Genomic DNA, 20,795 nt, shown 5'->3' on the forward strand with positions numbered 1-20,795 from the left:
TTTTGAAAATGATGTAGTTTAAAGTCCTTTTTTTAAAACTGTTGATGATTCATATTGCTAACCTCATTTGACTGACACTGTTACAAAATTAAAAAAAACAACGATAAATTCGGAAAAAATAACTATCCAATGAATATTATGCTATTATTCATCTATTAGTACTAAACATTGAATAAACTATACATTTATGATCCCCATGTTAGAACTTTTGTTGCTGTCTGACCTCCACCATGATCAAACATATACATCACTGATATTTAGAAAAGGGAAATTTACAAAGAATTCAATATTAAAAAAAGAGAAAATAAATAATAAAATAATTTTTTTTATACTTTTACACTTCTAGACTTAAAATCAATACTGTGATACTTATTTGTAGAAAGAAGTTGTTTGTTAAACCCAATACTTGAAAAATATATGCCACTTTGTGATAATGAAAGAAATAGCTAACTTGAATAATGCACAATTTCTTGGAAGAAATAACTTTTTAAAATATGTGTCACAAACTGTATAACCTGTGTAGCCTGTTATTTAAAAGTCTTTTTTGAGGTTATCACCAATAAACATGTCACAGTCATTCCTCATAATTTAATTCTTAATTCCATTTTTAAAGAGTAAACCATGAAAAAATAATTTCTATGAGCTGATAGACAAAACTCTTTCAACCAATCAGAAGACGTGTTACATCCAAATTTAAGTTTCAATTAAGATTTGTCACCAGTTGTCCAGCAAAATTTAATATATTCTTTATAATGAGTTCTTGTTGAAATATACTTTGCAATTTCGTATTTTTTCCAGGTTTCAGAGGAGGTTGAAGAAGACGAAGTTTCATCTGGTCCTGATCAAGAAGATAAGGGCAGAGGTTGTCCTGATGATCAATACCCTAACAAGAAGCCCATTATAACAAATATGAATAATAATGGACCAGGAATGCATATGATAAGGAGTGAAACGGATGAATTCGCAAAAACAATGTCAGATAGGACGGCTTCAGAAGTTGTCAATATTAGAGATGTTTCCATGGAAACTATTAAATGGCTTTCCCATAGAATTGGTCCTTTTTTAACTGCAAAGTATTTATCCAGAAATCTGCTAAGAATGATGGTGTTATGTTACCTAGGAGAAGAGCAATTGATGTCTATTGAAGATAAAGGTATATATATTGTTCTATGATTCATGTTCTAGGTTTGGGCTAGCCAATCAAGCATTTTTTTTAAATCCATGCACCAAAGGGTATAGCCATATCACATAGGTTAGATTAAATGCTCAGCTTTATGTCTTTTGAGTTATTTTATATCAGTTATTAACCAAAAAAAAAATTAATGTGAAAACCTTTAAATACAAATTTCTTAAATTGTTTCAAAAATCAAATATAAATTATAAAAATACAACAGCAAATGTAAAAAGCACAAATGTTAGTTGATGTATTATAGAAAATTCATTCTAATGTCACTTGATGTCTTTTCCCTCTTTTTAATAATAATATTTATTAGACTAACAGAATATAAGAAATACTTCTTTTCTTGTAGAGGATAAATTGAAGACTTCCAGATATATACTTGGAGACAAACATGCAGAGAAAGTGATTGGCTCTTTAATGTTTATTGCCCAGTTGTATGGTGAACAAGTAATACTTCTACAATATATCCCATCGATTGTTGATATAGTAAGTATTTTTTGGAAAAATGAATATAAGTATGTGTATATGTCAAAATCTATTAAAGATATATGACCTACAACAAGAGATATTGTATTTAAAGTATGTGTTATGAATGAGTATGAAAATTATGGAAGGATAAGACGGAAAATTTATATCTTCAGTTTATGAATTCTTTCTTCCAATGAAGTTTCATATTAGAAATCTTGTTGCCTTCCTTTCAGTTCGAAATTTATAGTATAATTATCTTTGTATCTTTAATGTAAGCACACAGAACTATTTTTTCTGTATCTTTTATCTTTTATCATATATCATACACTCCTTACTAAAACAAAGACCCCATATATGTAGTTTATTTACATTTTTTTTTAACAGCATCATTTGATGAAATAAAAAAAAAACTTATAGAGTGCCTGGTAGCATGATCCCTGATCTATAAAACAATTCTATTTTGATATCTGCCATTCATCAAAGTTATCCTTTTGTAGGTAGGCATACACTATTCAGTTTTGATTTTTTACATTTCATAGGTTTATGTAGCCAAGAAAAGATTAACAAATAAAGCAGAAGCTGGATTGGTTAGCTCCCTTGTTTTACTACGACATAGTATACCACTATTATCAGACACTAGGTTAATGGATATTTTAAAGGTACATTTATTGATTTTGAAGACAGTTAGTTCCCTTGTCTTACTACCACACATTATACAACTTTACACTACATTGTACATTAATGGATATTTTAAAGGTTGTGTTATTGATGATGATATTGTTTACAATTAAGCATGGTAATTAAGGAATAACTGTAATATTTTTTCTGTCGTAGCAGTTATTTTAAAGTGTGAACCACATTTTTTATGTTATTTCAAATAGACAGAAAAACTGTTACAGACATTCCTTATAATTTAATTCTAAATTCCATCTTGAACCGGAGTAAATCATGCAAAAACGTTGATGATGTCACGGTCATATGACAAAATTATGTCTATGAGCTGATAAACAAAACAACGTCAGCCAATCAGACGATGGTTACAATACATCCAAAATTAAATTATTTATATATAAACAGTGGAATCTGCTGGCTTCTTCTCTAATTTACTTTTATTTCTTTTAATTCAGGTTATTACCTTTAAATGACAAAAAAGTTGTTATTTTAAGAAATCATATCTTGTTGCTTATAAATTGAACTTTGTAAGCTGTTTCACAAACAACACATTTTTTGGGGAGGTGTTAATTATAGATGTTGTTTTTTTTTGTTTTTACCTACTGGTTCCCAGTTATGATCTCTATGTTTCATCACGTAGAGACAGTGTGGAAATTTTATGATATAAATACACATGGATAGCAGCAAAATTAAATTCTGAGAAAAACCCAACGTGAAGGAAGGGGTAGTACAGAATTTAAGTATAAGTTTAAACATTTAGAAGTTCCAGGCATATAAATGTTGAATATTACCTAAAACAAACGTCAGAACTTAAGAACAACACCTTAACATGGTTTCATTAGATTAACTTTGCTAACATCAGTTTTAATTTTGAAATAGGAAACCATTGTGAAGGAGATTCTACAACAAGTGATAAGAGTGGTTTCATCCCCTTCCCACAACTTCCCTAGTGGTAGTACCATGAGGACTGTTATTTGCCATAAGTTCATCGATGTAGTCTACATCCTAGGAATCAGAATTGGCTTTGAGATGACAAGACAGCATATGACTAAATTGTTACAGAACTTCTTTGTCTGTTTTAATCCAGTGAACGACACACAAGGAGATGCTTGTAACTCTCCACAGACTTTAAAACATGTCAAATCCAATGGTATATATATTGTATTAGTTATATAGCTAACTGTGTAAACCTCTTAAATAAATAAAGTAAAACATAAAAAAGAGATGTGTAATGAGTGCCAATGAGATGACTCTCCATCCAAGTCACAATGTATAAAAAGTTAACAATTATAGGTCAAAGTACAGCCTTCAACATGGAGCCTTGATTCACACCAAACAGCAAGCTATAAAGGGCCCCAAAATGATTAGTGTAAACAATTCAAACAGGAAAATCAACAGTCTAATCTTTATGAAAAAACATGAAACATGAAACACCTATGAACCACACCAACAAACAACAACCAGTGAACAACATGCTCCCAGTAGCATATTTAATCACAAAAATTCAAAATCAGAAGAGTTATGATATTTTTAATGAAAAGTTGAATAGTAATGCATTTTCTTACCAGCAAATTGTAATGACTGAATATGTAATGTATTTATCTACAGAAAATAATTTTATATACATAAGGAGATCATTCTTTGGAAGTTTATGGATTAACCCTTTCCTCCATGGATTTTTTTAATCTCACATACTTGATTCGCATAGGATTTTTTCAATAAAAAAAAAAAACACAAGGTTTAAAGTTATAATGCATTGTGAAAAACGAATATTTCATCAATGAAATTCAAGTCAGATATTCTCATGAATATCCTTTTCATATTGGATACAAACTTTTTTAAGTCTGATGCAGACATTTTGTAGTCCAAAGTGTTTCAACTGAGGTACTACACAGGCGTCAAAAGGCGTCATTATGGAGTAAAGGGGTGGCGTCAAAATGCGTCATTATGGAGGAAAGGGAGATATTTATAAGTTTTCATTTGGTAAAGTTATAAGTTATGTTGATGTAAGGACTATTCCACAAATGTTTTCATGAAATTAGTGAAGTTATAAATAAAACCTATAAAACTGTTATAACAAAGAATTTCATGGAAGTTTTAGTTTTATGTATGAAATTAGACAATATTCAATCAAAGGAGTAGGTCCGGTAAGGGCCGATTTTGGCCTCAAATTTCAAGTTCATCTTACGAAAGATTTAAGACACTTTTTAAACACTTAGTGTCTATTTCAATTAATTTGATTAGTTTATGTGAAAGATTTTAACTGATTTAGTCATTAAAAACGCTCTGATTCAAGCTAAAATATGAAAAATCTATCAAATATGCCAAAAATTGTCACTTTTCAGATGGTTTTTGTCAAAAATGAAAGTGGCCGCATCTGTGTTCATCCTCAACCTTTATATATATTATGTATTATCATCAAATGCAACTTACATTTCAATATTATGAATGAACACGAATGTGGCCACTTTCATTTAAGACGAAAACCGTCTAAAATTTAACTAAAATGCTAACATTTTGAAGATTTCAGTAATTTAGCTTAATAACTTAAAGATGTTAGTACCCGACATATGTGCATTGTATTGTCAAAAACAGCCCATACTTATGTAGGAGAAGCATTCTACTTTACAATAAATAGCTTAAAGATTACATTTTCACAATTTTGTAAAACTGCTATATTTTGGGGCCAAAAAGGGGCCTTACTGAACCTTCTCCTTTATGATATCTTCAAGGCATACATCCATTTGAGTGAGGAATAAAATTCTATTTGGAAGTAAGAAAAAAAGGTACACTTGTATTTATAATTCATAAATGTATTTTTCAGCATCCATGGATGACTATTTTTGTAACATAAAAATAGATGATTCCACCCAAGAGTATACTATAGGTACCCCTGTCAGTATGATGAGCTTTACTAAATCCTTGTCTCCTCAAATCAGTCCTCTTAAAAGAAGGCAGCCTCACAGTCTCTCTACTAGCTCAGATGACAAAGGTTGGTTTAATAGATATATCCAGTGTATTTTATCATGTTTGTCTATCAGTTTGCCAAAAAAATTTAATGCCTGGTTTGACAAATTTTAAACTGTTTCTCCACTAATTTTGATAAAAGTTATAATATTTTAATAAATTTGACAGAATATCATGCACAAAAAACTAGCCACTTAGAAGATGCTTTAATGCAAAAATAATAAGGGAAAAGTTTTTATAAATGCTATCATCTTTTTGATGATATAGATAAATAAAATATGAATTCCAAAGAAACAGCAAGATCAATAGACTATTTTCATATTACTGACATTTGACTCCGGGTTTTATTATTTTTCGACAGGTTACCTATGATATTCTGGTACTCAATCAATTAAGAGCAACGTAAAAAAAAAAACAACAAACTTTTAATCTGTACAATTCTTGCGGAAAATATACTGCTTCATATTTTCTTTACACGACAAACTCGTCGGGAAATAGTAAAATCTCCCCTCAAATCACACTGATTAAATGTTTGATGTTACTTCTTTACGTTGCTCATAATTGACCGAGTACCAGGATGTCGTAGGTAATCTGTCAAAAAATAATATAATCCGGAGTCAAAAGTTGGTAATATGAAAATAGTCTATTGACATGGTTTATACAGCTGAATTTTAAATTTGAAATGTTGTCACTTTGAACATTTTATACAGTTTATATTTAGATTACAGCCAATTTACTAATACCTGCTTTTTTTCTTAAAGACGAATCTTCAGAAGCAACACAAGGAAAAGATGTCAAAAAAGAAATGGAAGGTGTCTTCAATTCTGAATTAGCAATGGCATCATACATACCATTTTGTAGAATATTTGGAAGGTATTTATACAATTTTAAAGAATATTCATTTGTATATATGGCACCAAACTAATATTTATGGGATAAACCAATGTATGCAAGTAAGTTTTAGCTATCATTGCTAGCTTATCAGTATGTCTTACTCTATTTTATGATCATTATTAATGAGCAATAATGTATGAAAATTTATTGAAAAGATGTGACATTATTTTAATTTTATAGTAAATTAAATGACACTCGAGTGAGAAATTGGCTTTAAAATATAGACAAGTTGTGGTTATATTTACCTGTTAACTTTTTACACTTATACTAATAAACATTTTTAATTGTCTTTTTTTACCTTCAGTATACATATGGAGAAGTGTTTACCAAATGAAGACTTGATCAGACAGTTATGTTCTCAGTATGATAATACTTTGGGTGAAACTAATGGTGTAGAAGGTATGTATTTAATGGCTTTACCATATATTGTATTTTGACCTAGGAAAAATCTTTAGCTAGTCATAATATATATAAAAAAAGAAGGTGTGGTATGATTGCCAATGAGACAACTCTCCACAAGAGATCAAATGACACGGAAATTAACAGCTATAGGTCACCATAAGGCCTTCAACAATGAGCAAAGCCCATATCACAAAGTCAGCTATAAAAGGCCCCAAAATGACAAATATAAAACAATTCAAATGAGAAAACTAACGGCCTCATTTATGTACAAAAAATGAATGAAAAACAAATATGCAAGTTGAACACATAAAAAAAAATTAACCACTGAATTACAGGCTCCAGACAGCTTTTCTTTTTGGCAAATGAAATCAGAACCCAAAAGATTGACAGCTTTAAATTGTTTATAGCTATGAATGTTGTAATAATTATTTTTTAAAGGGCGATTCCTAATAAATAAATATAGAAGACCAATGTTTTAACACATATTAATATTAGCCCCACCGTAACTGCTCGTTCTAGCTACTCACTGAAAAAGCAATCCTTTTATTAATTTGATACATTAACTCGTAGACTTTTCATTTCATTTAAAACTTTTGAAATAATTTTATTTTTGCAGAAACTGATACCAGTACCAAAACAGATGAGACCAATGTAGAATTGTTAGGAAACAAGATTAAGTTACAACAGGAAAAAAATCAACCAGCTTTGAACTTTGAGTTGATGTCTATTGGACCAATACATAGGAATTCTAAAATATTGTCACTGGATCCCGAGCTTACAAAAAGGTATTGACATGTTGAATAAATTGTATATTTTCTATAATACTTATCAGGAATATTTAAGTGAAGCAGTTTATTTACCAAAATCAGTTTAGTCAAAAAGATGTCTTAATAAAAATATGGAGATGTGGTATGATTGCCAATGAGACGTCTATCCACCAGAGTTAAGATAAAGTGAATATTATACAATTACTGTCTTTTGATGAGGTAAATGTGTAGTTTCATTGACTTTTGAAAAACTGATACTCACTGAGGCCAACGGCCGAAGTGAATATCAGTTTTTCAAAAGTCAATTAAACCACATATTTACCGAAACAAAAGACAGTAATTGTTTTATTCCATATTCCGAGAGAAATGTATGTAATGGCAATTATTAACCAAAACCAATTGTTCATCAATCGTTTTTTTACCAAAATAGTGCAGGTAAAAGCATGCAACATTATGCGCGGTGAATATCCTTTTTCCGCAGGTGAATATCCTTTTTCCGCAGGTGAATATGCTTATTTATTCAAAATCCCATTCATATAGAAAAACCTATAAAAGTTTTATCAATATGGAATAATAGCAATTATAGGCAATAGTACAGCCTTCAACAATGAGAAAAATCAGTACTATATAGTCAGTTGGATAAAGGCCTTGACCTTATAAATGTAAAACAATTCAAGTGAGAATAACAAATAGCTTAATTTATAACAAGACAATTCTCTAAAAAAGGAAATTTAACAAACAGTCGCCTGGTTTGTGACAGGAACATTAAGAATGTGGTAAAGTAAAACATGATATTGAACGCTCAATCCTCCTCCTTATCTAGGACAGTAGTGTAAAACCTCAACAAACTATAAAAAACTGTAGTAATTGGCTTAAAGACCAAACAGCCTATTCATTTCTATCAGTGATTTTTCCTTCAAATTTTGTGTGAAGGTGTTGCATGATTTGAGGAACAAAATATGATGAAAAAAATTGGGGGTCACTGACTTAGTTTTGTCACTATAGCAACCTCAGTTTCAGGTTTTCCCGAATATTAACATAATATTTGCTTGTTATCTAAACTCTAAAAAAATACTTTATATCAAACCTACAAGTATAATTCTTGTTTCACCTTAAACAGTAGATTTGTATTTTTCAAAGACAGGTTCAAGAATTTAAGGCTTTTATTGATTTGATCTTTAAAAATATGATTTATTTCATTCCCGCCAAAAATTAAACGTAAAACTGAAAAACGTTTCCAGTATTAAAAAATATCTACCAGTGATTTCTTCATAAAAATTTAAAGAAGGAAAGTGCCATATGTACTCTTCAAAATAAAGCAAAAAAAAGTGTATGTCACCGACCTTTCAAAAAAGTTATGAGTAATTTTCATGTTTTTTCTCGTTCGTTTTGAAGAAAAGAGTGGTCTTTCTTCATAACATTGCATCTGACGTCATAGTACAAACTTTCCATGCTGGTGCTCTATTTGAAAAAAGAAATCGCAAATTGGACGTTTGAAACCCACATTTAAATTTCCAAGAATAACAACTATATTCACTTACTTTATTATTATCCGGTAATACTAGAGATTAAGCATGTATCAGTTCCTGATCTGTATGATGTCCTATGATGTTGTTGCCGTACAATTATAAACCGTCAGAACCACCATCCGTCGGAATAGAAAATTATTTGAAATAACTTTTCACGCCGCTTTTGTATTGATAGTCTGTTTTTGTCCTCTGTCCCACGTAAGCAAAAATATTGAAAATAAAAAAAAAAAGAAATGAAAGATGGCACTGGTTAACTTACAGGGTATTTGACTATACCAGACTATATATGCTCATTCGTTACTGTTGAAAGAAAAGCATGGACAGAGTTCTGTATACCATTATTTTTCCCGACTAAGAGGGACGTTTAGAAATTATTGCATCGAGTTTGTGAATTAATTATTTTAGAATATTTAAGATATAAGGAAATTAAAATTATATAATATATGAATGAAAGTTTTGATTCTAAAACGTTATACATCTATCTTAAAATACAATTCTTTTATTACTACCTCAAGTGTATTCAATAAACGAGACAGTACATAAAATACAAAAATTTTTTGGTTCAAAAATTAATTTAGAAATAATTTTCCGTTGAAAACTACAAAGTAAGATTTCTCCAACAGAATAAAATATAATAAATCTAAATTGCTCATTTTGGAAATTGAAACAAAGTAAAAGTTGTTGCCAGCATTGAAAATCCAAATTTGTTTTCAATCTTTCCGGTCAGAGTTGTAAGATATTATTCTTGGAGCAATTGTTATGCCCCACCTACGATAGTAGAGGGGCATTATGTTTTCTGGTCTGTGCGTCCGTTCATCCGTCTGTCCCGCTTCAGGTTAAAGTTTTTGGTCAAGGTAGTTTTTGATGAAGCTGAAGTCCAATCAACTTGAAACTTAGTACATATGTTCCTTATGATATGATCTTTCTAATTTTAAAGACAAATTAAACTTTTGACCCCTATTTCACGGTCCACTGAACATAGAAAATGAAAGTGCGAGTTTCAGGTTCAAGTTTTTGGTCAAGGTAGTTTTTGATGAAGTTGAAGTCCAATCAACTTGAAACTTAGTACAAATGTTCCCTATGATATGATCTTTTTAATTTTAATGCCTAATTATATTTTTTACCCATTTTCACGGTCCATTGAACATGGAAAATGATAGTGCAAGTGGGGCATCCATGTACTTTGGACACATTCTTGTTTTTGTTATAAGTTAAATTTACAACAATTTAGTTTTAAACACTGAACATTTTGATTTTAATTCACATCCGCTGAGTATTAGTTTTATTAATTTCCTACATCATGTAGGGTAAAACTTTGGTTGGTTTCCTTGCTTTGTATAAATGTTTACTCAAGCTCTGTAATTAAGATTGACATATAGGTATGTAAACCTGTATATATGCTATTTCATTTAATTGCACGTTATCAAAATATAATTATACAAAATATACAAACAAAGCAAGCAGGCAAACCAAAGTGTTGATCTACATACATTTGGAAATTAGCTGTAAGTTTCAGTGAGATTACACGATATGTCTATCATTTCTTCTTAGGGAGCTACCATTTGATTTTTATGGGGGGCTAGGATGAAACATGTTGTCCTGCATTTTTTTATAGCTGTAATCTCTGTCCTGCCTTTTTACTTTTCACTCTGTTTGGTCCTGCTTTTTTTTAGTTTATCCTGACTTTTTTATACCTAATTTGTCGTCCTGACTTTTTTTTTTTGGCAATTGTCTCATCCTGCCTTTTTTTTTACTCAAAACTTCTGTCCTGCCTATTTTTTTCAAATTTCATCCTAGCCCCCCCCCCCCCAAAAAAAAAAATCAAATGGTAGCTCCCTTAATACAATTTGAAATGAAACAAATGACAAAAAAAAATGAACCTTTGTCATCATTTTATTTTTACTATAAGATTTTGTCAAATAAGCAGTATAAATAAATTTTAACTTCATTGAAAGATCGGACATTATTTTACGAGAATCATCCAAACATCAGTTACATGCACATGTTGCTAGTATGTCAAAACTTTTAGGAATAATTGATTATCGGCCTAACCTTGTGAATATTCAATTTTTTTATTTTTTTTTAAATTGACACTAAAATTAGAAGGATCATTGCATAAGGAACATGTTTACTAAGTTTTAAGTTGATAGGACTTCAATTTCGTCAAAAACTACCTTGACCAAAAACTGTAACCAAAAACTTCAAGCTGAAGCGGGACAGACGGAAGAACGAACGGACGCACAGACCAGATAAAACTTAGTGCCCATAAATCAGGCATAAAAAACTTTCACCTAACCTGTACACAATCGGCGCAAACGAAAGACAAAATCTACGCAAGTGAAGAAGAAAAAAAATAAATGCAGATCGACGCAAATATAAGACAAAATCTACGCATTTGAAAGAATAAAAAAAAATGAAATGAAGAACGGCGCAAATGCAAAAAGTCGAGATAAAAATTTATATTTTATTATTTTTATTAGAACAAAGGTTAAATATAGTGTAGTATCTTATGTGTCCATGTGTGTTAAATTTCCGCAGGACATTAAAGTAGCATGACCCACAATAGTTTCTCTTTTCTTGGGAGACGTAGCGTACACCATGTTGGAATCTGAGAAAAACGCGAAATAGGACATTATAATTTGACGTTTTTTTCATTGCTATAAACAACGTCATAGAGCTTTGATGTCACTACCAAGTTGCGTTAGCTGATGCGCATAAACAATAGGCTGTTTGGTCTTTAACTAAAAAAAGGGAACAAAGCACAAAAACAAGTATGAATGTATTTAAGAAGGATAATAAAATACTCTGTAATTTTATTTATTTTTTTAAATATGCATTAAATGAATTTTGTAATTCAAGGAAAATAATTACTGAAATAAAGAGAAAAAGAGAAATCTTCAGTCTTACTTACTTGCCTATTGATATAATAGGCAATCTTACAGTTCTAAATAAATATTATATCTGAACATCACATCTTATTAAGAATATTTTATTTATTTGTAGTGCAGACATGGAGAAGCACAAGAGAAGACATTTAAGGGGAAACTGGCTAGCCTACTGGGAACATGAATTAGGTACTCAGATTCTGAAGAATTTTATCTTGCTAAAAAAAGCATCTTCTGCTTAGTAATTTTTATTGTTATATGTTTCGATATACAGATCAATTGAAGAAGCTAGTTTTATACTCCTGTCCTTTTATTATGAAACATGAATAAGCATTTATTTGTAGTATAACTGAATCTAGAATATATTATATCACAAAGTATTGGAAATCAGAGTTAAACCTATTTGATTTGATGATTCAAAGAACTTTTCTTTATATAACTCAATCATGAATCCTCTCACATTCAAATAAATTAAATCCTATATTTCAACAGTATGGAGAACAAATAAAAGTAATAGCTCACATACATTGACTCTGGTTTTGTATGCAAGATATACAAAAAATCTTTTCTTTTTAGGTTTAAGTGAAAGAGATACCCTTTTCAACTTTAAACAGATAAAACTTCAAACATTTGAGGGTCACAATGGCAGCATAAAAACATTGACAACCCTTGACAACGAAAATTCATTTATTAGTTCCAGTAAAGACAGAACTGTTAAATTGTGGTCAGTCAAAAGCTGTGGTGATGGTGTAGCAAAGTAAGTATTACAAACATCTGAAAATCAGCGACAAGCAGATCATAAAATATTCAAATAAATAGATATGATAATTTTAAAAGAAAATTATGACATTTGATATTTAAAAAAAACCAATATTTTTTACAAAGATGTGCAGTCTTATAGTATGTCATATCTTTTTTGCTTTACACTCCTTATAATTCAAAGTATCTGATTTTCGTCTATGAAATTCTTTTGATTAACATGGAATGCACTGGATAAATGTCCCTTATGTATAATAAGAATATCATTTTATCATAGGGATATCACTTTTTCATGGATTCAGTGGGTCAAAGCAAACTTAAGAATTCAAAATAGAATAATCACAATACATATGTTTTAATTGTATATACTCGTGTATATGAAACAAACTTATTTTATTGTTGATTGTTTATTTACTATATTTTTTCTGATTTGTTTATTATAACTTACTGTAGACAATAAACATTGTTTGGAAAACACATTTTAATAATAAATCTCTTGCCCTCAAATATTTTGTAGGATCAGATGTCACTGGACTTACAGAGAGCACAAGAAGTCTATATATTCTATTGTTTTTCTTGAATCAGTAAGACTTGTGGCATCTTGTGATAGTTCAGTACATGTAAGTACAGACTTCAGAAAACAAAAGAAAGTATAAAATATATATTATAAGCATTCCTGTTCCAAAGTACAGGTTACTGTTTAGCTGTGTAAGGATTCAACCCTCTTCTTATTATCATCTCTGGGTTATATTTGCAAACCCTTAATACCATTGTCGGATGTAGAACAAAAAAAACCAATAAAACCTTTAAGATTTATACAGATGATTCCCTTCACAAAACATAAAAAAGTACAATTTATAGATTCAGGTATTGAAAGATTATTTAAAGCAATATCAACAATTTCTTTGCATCAAGATTCTATAACAATTTATGATTTTTTAGCTCACCTGGCCTAAAAGGCCAAGTGAGCTTTTCTCATCACTTGACGTCAGGCGTCCGTCGTCGTTAACTTTTACAAAAATCTTCTCCTCTGAAATTACACGGCCAAATTTAACCAAACTTGGCCACAATCATCCTTTGGGTATTTAGTTTAAAAGATGTGTGGCGTGACCCGGCCAACCAAACAAGATGGCCGCCATGGCTAAAAATAGAACATAGGGGTAAAATGTAGATTTTGGCTTATAACTCTGAAACCGAAACATTTAGAGCAAATGGGGGCTATTTTGTTTATCAAGTCAAGATCTAGCTGCCCTGAAATTTTCAGACAAATTGGACAATCAGTTGTTGGGTTGCTGTCCCTGAATTGGCAATTTTAAGGAAATTTTGCAGTGTTTTGGTTAATATCTTGAATATTATTATAGATAGAGATAAACTGTAAACAGCAAAAATGATCATCAAAGTAAGATCTACAAATAAGTTAGAAAGACAAAAATGGTCAGTTGACCCCTTAAGAAGTTACAGCCCTTTACATTCAATTTTTAACAATTTTCATAAATTTCACAAAATATTTTCCTCTGTAACTAATGGGCCAAGTTCATTAAAGATGAAGATAATTGTAAGTAGCAAGAATGTTCAGTAAAGTAAGATCTACAAACACATCAACATCACCAAAACACAATTTTGTCATTAATCCATCTGTGTCTTTTGTTGAATATGCACATAGACCAAGGTGAGCGACACAGGCTCTTAAGAACCTCTAGTTTTATTTCATTTAGATTTGGGACCCATTCACACAGGATATAGTAAGAAATCTAGATTCTAACAGATATAGTCCTGTTACTGCAATGGCTTCTCTCCCAGCTCCTTCGACTATGGTATTAACTGCTAATACTGATTCTCAACTCAGGTAAGTCTGGTTACTTGAGGCTCTGTATTGGTAACTGTTTCAGGGTAGACGAAATGTCTTTTGTTTTACATTGAATATTTTAAATTCTTTGAGAAAGTTTGAAGTAATAGATCAGATATAGAAATAAGCAGATTTTGTATGATGGCTAATGAGACAACAAGAGACCAAATGTCACAGAAATTAAAACTATAGGTCACATACAGCCCAAACAATGAGCAAAGCCCATACCTCATAGTCAGACTTTAATTTTTGAATACATCAACTTATGTAACTAATTCAGTGATCTAACACAACATTTATACAGTGTTAGTAGCTGTATTGTTGAAAGCTATTGTCTGAAGTTTTTCTGAACTATATATTAAATGAAAAATGTTAAAATGCTTGAAAAAAATCGCCTTAAACAGATTTGAATCTTTTTAGTTTTCAAATATTCACCATGAAAGATACATGCTTCTGAATTTGTAATATATGATGTTCTATTTTTCAGGTTTTTAGATCTCAGGACAGTTGGCTATGCACATGAATACAGATGTTCTACTGCATCAGCAGGTATAAGTGCACTTTAATTGTAAAGACATTTATAGATTATCGTTTGTTATCTCAAAAAGATTGATTTTATTGCTTGAGCAGGTATGGTGAAAGACTATTTTACATATGACAGAGTTGTTAATTTCATTGACAACAGCACAGTTAGTTTTTTAGCGATAACTATCTGTCGGTAAGATCAAAGGAAAATTCCATAATATGCAATAATGTAGTATATCCTAATATAATATGAAAATTTATTTAGTCAATTACTGTTTTTGCATTGGCTCATTAAGTCCTGTATTTTTTGACAGTCTGGTGACTAGTTGATCTTAGATTCATGTAAATATGATAAGTTTATTTCCATAGTAATAGCTGTGTGAACAGTTTAATATATAGGAGAGCACTCATCTAATTATAATGGAGAAACTAATGTGATTTGTTTTTATTTTCAGGCTTAATTCGATGTATGGCTGTTAGTCCAGACAGTCAATGGGTAGCAATAGGCTTTTCTTCAGGAATAATGTCACTGTTAAATCTAACCACTGGTATTATGTTAGGAACCTGGAAAGCTCATGAAGGGGAGATTATACAGGTAATTCTCCAAATAAATGTGGTACAGTAGTTATGTTTTATTATCTCAAGTACTGTAAGATTTCTTTGATCTGTTGGCATCAACCTAAAATGGTTAATGATTTGGGTTTTATTTTACAGTTCTGAATATCATACATTATAGGAAAACAGTGGTTCTGAAGGAAAGTGTTCAAAACATTTGAACACTATACATGTAATAATGTAATATTTTGAAAATAGTCTAAATTAATTTGTCTTCACTTTCCCTACATCAACATGTGATCTTTATCCTAATACTTGTGTCTAGTCCACTGCATTATTTTAAGATACCTTTGTATATTTTAGATGAAAGCCTACAGTAATAATAAGTTTATATCATGTTCCTACGACCAGACAGTCAAAGTTTGGAATGCTGATGACATCAAAGATGTTTTTATACTCAAAGGTATGTTGTGTTAAATATGAACATTCATTTATGATGCCTGTTCCAAATCAAAAGTATATTTTTTTTTATGATAATTTTTTATCAACCTGGACTACCCATGGGTTTTATTAAGATGTGATTTTCATCCAAAGCTGATTTTAAGCTTTTTCAAACTAGTTGTGACAGAACTTTGTTGATAGAAAGGGATAATGTATATTGTAAAATGAATAGCACAGCTACGATTTTGAACATCTTCATTGTTACCTGAACATTCTAATTTTAAGTTTTTATTTATCCTGGTTTAGGATGGGATCATTGGAACAGATTATAAGATATAGATGTTTTGAAATACTATATAATAGTTCTTTTTTTCAAGGTCATACAGAACCAGTGCATTGTATATCTCTGTATAAAAATCAAGTTTTAACAGCTACGACTGGTAACAAGATAGGGGTACATTCCACTGCTGATGAACAGGTATGTTACTATGGTAACAAGATAGCGGTACATTCCACTGCTGATGAACAGGTATGTTACTATTGTAACAAGATAGGGGTACATTCCTATGCTGATGAACAGGTATGTTACTATGGTAACAAGATATGGGTACATTCCACTGCTGATGAACAGGTATGTTACTATGGTAACAAGATAGGGGTACATTCCACTGCTGATGAACAGGTATGTTACTATGGTAACAAGATAGGGATACATTCCACTGCCGATGAACAGGTATGTTACTATAGTAACTAGATAGGGGTACATTCCACTGCTGATGAACAGGTATGTTACTATGGTAACAAGATAGGGGACATTCCACTGCTGATGAACAGGTATGTTACTATGGTAAAAAGATAGCGGTACATTCCACTGCTGATGAACAGGTATGTTACTATGGTAACAAGATAGAGGTACGTTCAACTGCTGATGAACAGGTATGTTACTATGGTAACAATATAGGGGTACATTCCACTGCTGATGAACAGGTATTATTACTATGGTAACAAGATAGGGGTACATTCCACTGCTGATGAACAGGTATGTTACTATGGTAACAACATAAGGGTACATTCCACTGCTGATGAACAGGTATGTTACTATGGTAACAAGATAGGGATACATTCCACAGCTGATGAACAGGTATGTTTACTATGATGACAATACACTATATATCATATAGCTGATAAATAAGATAGGGAATGGAAATTAGGAATGTGTCAAAGAGACAACAACTCAACCAAAGAGTAAAAAACAGCCGAAGGCAACCAATAGGTCTTCAACACAGAGAAAAAAATCCCACACCTGGAGGTGGACTTCATCTGGCTCCAAAAAAATTCTACTAGTTTAGTGAAAATGGACGTCATACTGAACTCCTAAACATATAAATGAACTGAAACTAAAAAACATACAAGACTAACAAAGGCCTAATTTTGGACAGGAACATAAATATGGCATGGTTTAACATGTTTAGTGATATATATACGGGTATAAGTGTCATTATGATTAAACACTTTTTAGCTCACCTGGCCCATAGGGCCATGTGAGATTTTCTCATCCCTTGGCGTCCGTCGTTGTTAACTTTTACAAAAATCTTCTCCTCTGAAACTACTGATCATCACTAGGGTATCTAGTTTAAAGAATGTGTCAGGTGACCCAGCCAACCAACCAAGATGGCTACCATGGCTAAAAATAAAACATAGGGGTAAAATGTAGATTTTGGTTTATATCTCTGAAACCAAAGCACTTAGAGCAAATCTGACATGGGGTAAAACTATTTATCAGGTCAAGATCTACCTGCCCTCCAGTTTTGAGACAAACCAGACAACCTGCTGTTGGTTTGCTGCCCCTGAATTAGTAATTTTAAGGAAATTTTGCAGTTTTTAGTTAATATCTTGAATATTTTTATAGATAAATATAAACTTTAAACAGCAATAGTGTACAGCAAAGTAAGATCTGCAAATAAGTCAAAAAGACCAAAATTGTCAGTTGACCCCTTAAGGAGTTATTGCCCTTTATAGTCAATTTTTAACCATTTTTCTAAATTTTTAGTAATTTTTTTTTTAAATCTTCTCATAAACTACTGGGCCAAATTTAATCGAACTCTGCCACAGCCTTTAATGGGGTATCTAGTTTAAAAAATGTGTCTGATGACCCAGCCAATGGCCAACATGGCTAAAAATAGTACATAGGGTAAAATGCAGTTTTTGGTTCATATCTCTGAAACCAAAGGATTTAGAGGAAATATACTGTGGATAAAATTGTTCATTAAGTCCAGATCTATCTTCTCTGAAATTTTCAGACCAATCGGACAACTTTTTGTTGGGTTGCTGCCTCTGAATTGGTAATTTTAAGAAAATTTTGTAGCTTTTGGTTATTATCTTGAATATTATTATAGAGAGAGATAAACTGTAAACAGCAATAATGTACAGCAAAACTACAAATAAGGCAACATGACCAAAATGGTCAGTTGACCCCTTAAGGAGTTATTGCCCCTTATAGTCCATTTTTAACAATTTTTGTAAGTTTTGTAAATTTTTGTGTAAATTTTGTATAAATTTTTACAATTATTTTTAACTGTCACTTCAGGCCCAAATTAATTATAGATAGAGATAAGTGTAAGCAGCAAGAATGTTCAGTTAAGTAAGATCTACAAACACATCACTAACACCAAAACACAATTTTGTCTTGTGTCCTTTGTTTAATATGCACAAAGACCAAGGTGAGCAGCACAGGCTCTTTAGAGCCTCTAGTTTAGGACTTGAAAGTGGGGGTCATTTTTTTTTTAAATCATACTAAAAGTCATGAATTATTTGAACCTGTGTCAGCTGTTTTACTGAAGTACTTGAAATGTTGTCACTGTTTTAGTAAAAAAAAAATTGAATTGTGACATGCAAAATTCTTAAATTTAAACAATGTTTATGGCTTAAAACTGCATTTACTCAGAAACTAAAAGTATAAAAAGCATATGTTTGGCATGTGAAAAATTGATAGATAGTGTAGCATAGGGTATTATTCTGGTGAAGGTTTCTCTATGGTAAAGTTTCCATGGATTCATTACCTGGAATTGTAAACTTCTTGTGAAATTATGTAAGCATATTACAATTGACAGAATGCATTTTATTAGCAACTAGGTGTACAGAACTTTAAATGAAAAATAATCCCACACAATTGTATCTTCTCCAATAAAAAATATATCATCTTGAACTTTATATTATAGGCTATGTTTACATCAGAGAAGATGAGATCAGATACATTTAAAGGTGTATTAACCAGTATGGCTCTACTACCTCTGAATAGAATGTTATTGCTGGGAGCTGACAATGGATCAATCAGATTATTTTGCTAGCATTTAACTCAAATCATGAAGACCATTTAATAATTCGATATTCAGCCATATAAGAATGTATTTTAACCATGACAACTTCATGATTTTATCTATCAGAATATCTATTGAACCTGTCAGAAGTTGACTATTATGCCAGTTATTGATGCAACTTAATTAATTAGATAAATCTTGCTTGTTATATATCCAAGGACATATTTTACTTTCGTTTGCCACAAATGTCTATCTGCTCAAATGTATTATTTGTGAAAAGTAAAGTGACCTAATCGATTTGTTTTTATTATGCAATTATTTTTTTATTTTTATCTATTTATACTTAATTTGAATATTATTTTCATCAAGCCAGTACTAGTGCAATATAAGAACATTTTGTTTTGAAAATTGTATACATATGTCAATATTATTTTGTTGTCTTGCCCATCATACCTGTTGATTAGTCTAATTACAAATGTTTGATTTCAGTACAATATTATTTTAACGGTATTTTCAGACATTATGTCCTTTTGAAAAGTAAAAAATATTGGAAATTAAATTTTAAGCCTGTTCTCTGGATTTCAGTGTAGAAAAATATAAGTTAAATAATGTATTGCTTTCTGTTATTTTACACTACCAGAATCACAAAGGCAAACTCTTATATGTATATGAACATTTTACACAATTAAACAAATATATTTGTATTATGGATCATTATAAATAGATAAATATCCATTAATTATTATTGACTATGCATAAATAATTAGGATTTGCAGAGAAAATTATAATATTTGTATATGAAGTATTTCAAGTTTTAATCTTTTTGCTATGCTTAATTCAATTCCTCTGCACAAAATGTTTATTTATTTATTCACAAGGCTAAAATATTTGGCTGAACTAGTATACTAATTTATGTATGCTTATTTGGTTTTGTTCCAAATATCAAACATGGAGAAAAGATTTTTATGCCCCAACAAAGATAGAAGGGCCATTATGTTTTCTGGTCTGTGTGTTCGTTTGTCCATCTGTCCCGCTTTTGGTTCAAGTTTTTGGTCAAGGTAGTTTTTGATGAAGTTGAAGTTCAATCAACTTGAAGCTTAGTACACATGTTCCCTATGATATTGTCTTTCTAATCTTAATGCCAAATTAGATTTTTGACCTCAGTTTCACTGTCCACTGAACATAGAAAATGATAATGCAAGTTTCAGGTTAAAGTTTTTGGTCAAGGCAGTTTTTGATGAAGTTGAAGTCCAATCAACTTAAAACATAGTACACATGTTCCATATAATATGATCTTTCTAATTCAAATGCCAAATTAGATTTTTGACCCCAATTTCACCATCCACTGAACATGGAAAATGATAGTGCGAGTAGGGCATTTGTGTACTATGGACACATTCTTGTTCTTTTTAATATACAAATATTCAGGTTCTTATTTGCCAAAACCAGGTTCTTGTGTTTAATATTATACTTAAAAAATAGTCTTGATTGTATAATCTCATAACATGACAACTAATAAAAAACCTATGCAGTCTCTGGCTGATAAGCATTAAAAAGATATTAGAAATTCAGACATTATGTCCTTTTG

At 30.8% G+C, this 20,795-nt stretch overlaps 1 protein-coding gene and 1 long non-coding RNA gene across 2 annotated transcripts in view; one reads left to right on the top strand and one right to left on the bottom strand.

Annotated features, from left to right (window-relative positions):
- The window catches only part of LOC143068074 (WD repeat-containing protein 81-like), a 32,642-nt gene extending 13,128 nt beyond the window's left edge, over nucleotides 1–19,514 (top strand). Inside the window, exons 10-26 of the mRNA XM_076241819.1 lie at nucleotides 799–1,153; nucleotides 1,530–1,666; nucleotides 2,188–2,307; nucleotides 3,200–3,470; nucleotides 5,145–5,312; nucleotides 6,049–6,160; nucleotides 6,486–6,580; nucleotides 7,200–7,368; nucleotides 11,883–11,953; nucleotides 12,341–12,521; nucleotides 13,041–13,143; nucleotides 14,239–14,369; nucleotides 14,857–14,918; nucleotides 15,350–15,489; nucleotides 15,813–15,912; nucleotides 16,268–16,368; nucleotides 19,109–19,514. Coding sequence (XP_076097934.1) covers nucleotides 799–1,153; nucleotides 1,530–1,666; nucleotides 2,188–2,307; nucleotides 3,200–3,470; nucleotides 5,145–5,312; nucleotides 6,049–6,160; nucleotides 6,486–6,580; nucleotides 7,200–7,368; nucleotides 11,883–11,953; nucleotides 12,341–12,521; nucleotides 13,041–13,143; nucleotides 14,239–14,369; nucleotides 14,857–14,918; nucleotides 15,350–15,489; nucleotides 15,813–15,912; nucleotides 16,268–16,368; nucleotides 19,109–19,237 — 2,445 coding nt within the window. The 3' untranslated portion in view covers nucleotides 19,238–19,514. The remainder of the gene's footprint in view (nucleotides 1–798; nucleotides 1,154–1,529; nucleotides 1,667–2,187; nucleotides 2,308–3,199; nucleotides 3,471–5,144; nucleotides 5,313–6,048; nucleotides 6,161–6,485; nucleotides 6,581–7,199; nucleotides 7,369–11,882; nucleotides 11,954–12,340; nucleotides 12,522–13,040; nucleotides 13,144–14,238; nucleotides 14,370–14,856; nucleotides 14,919–15,349; nucleotides 15,490–15,812; nucleotides 15,913–16,267; nucleotides 16,369–19,108) is intronic.
- Nucleotides 1–20,795, bottom strand: part of LOC143068081 (uncharacterized) — a 126,156-nt gene that overhangs the window by 53,960 nt on the left and 51,401 nt on the right. The window lies entirely within an intron of this gene.

Source organism: Mytilus galloprovincialis, chromosome 3, assembly GCF_965363235.1.
Source record: "Mytilus galloprovincialis chromosome 3, xbMytGall1.hap1.1, whole genome shotgun sequence".
In the NCBI taxonomy this organism is placed as follows: Eukaryota; Metazoa; Mollusca; class Bivalvia; order Mytilida; family Mytilidae; genus Mytilus; species Mytilus galloprovincialis.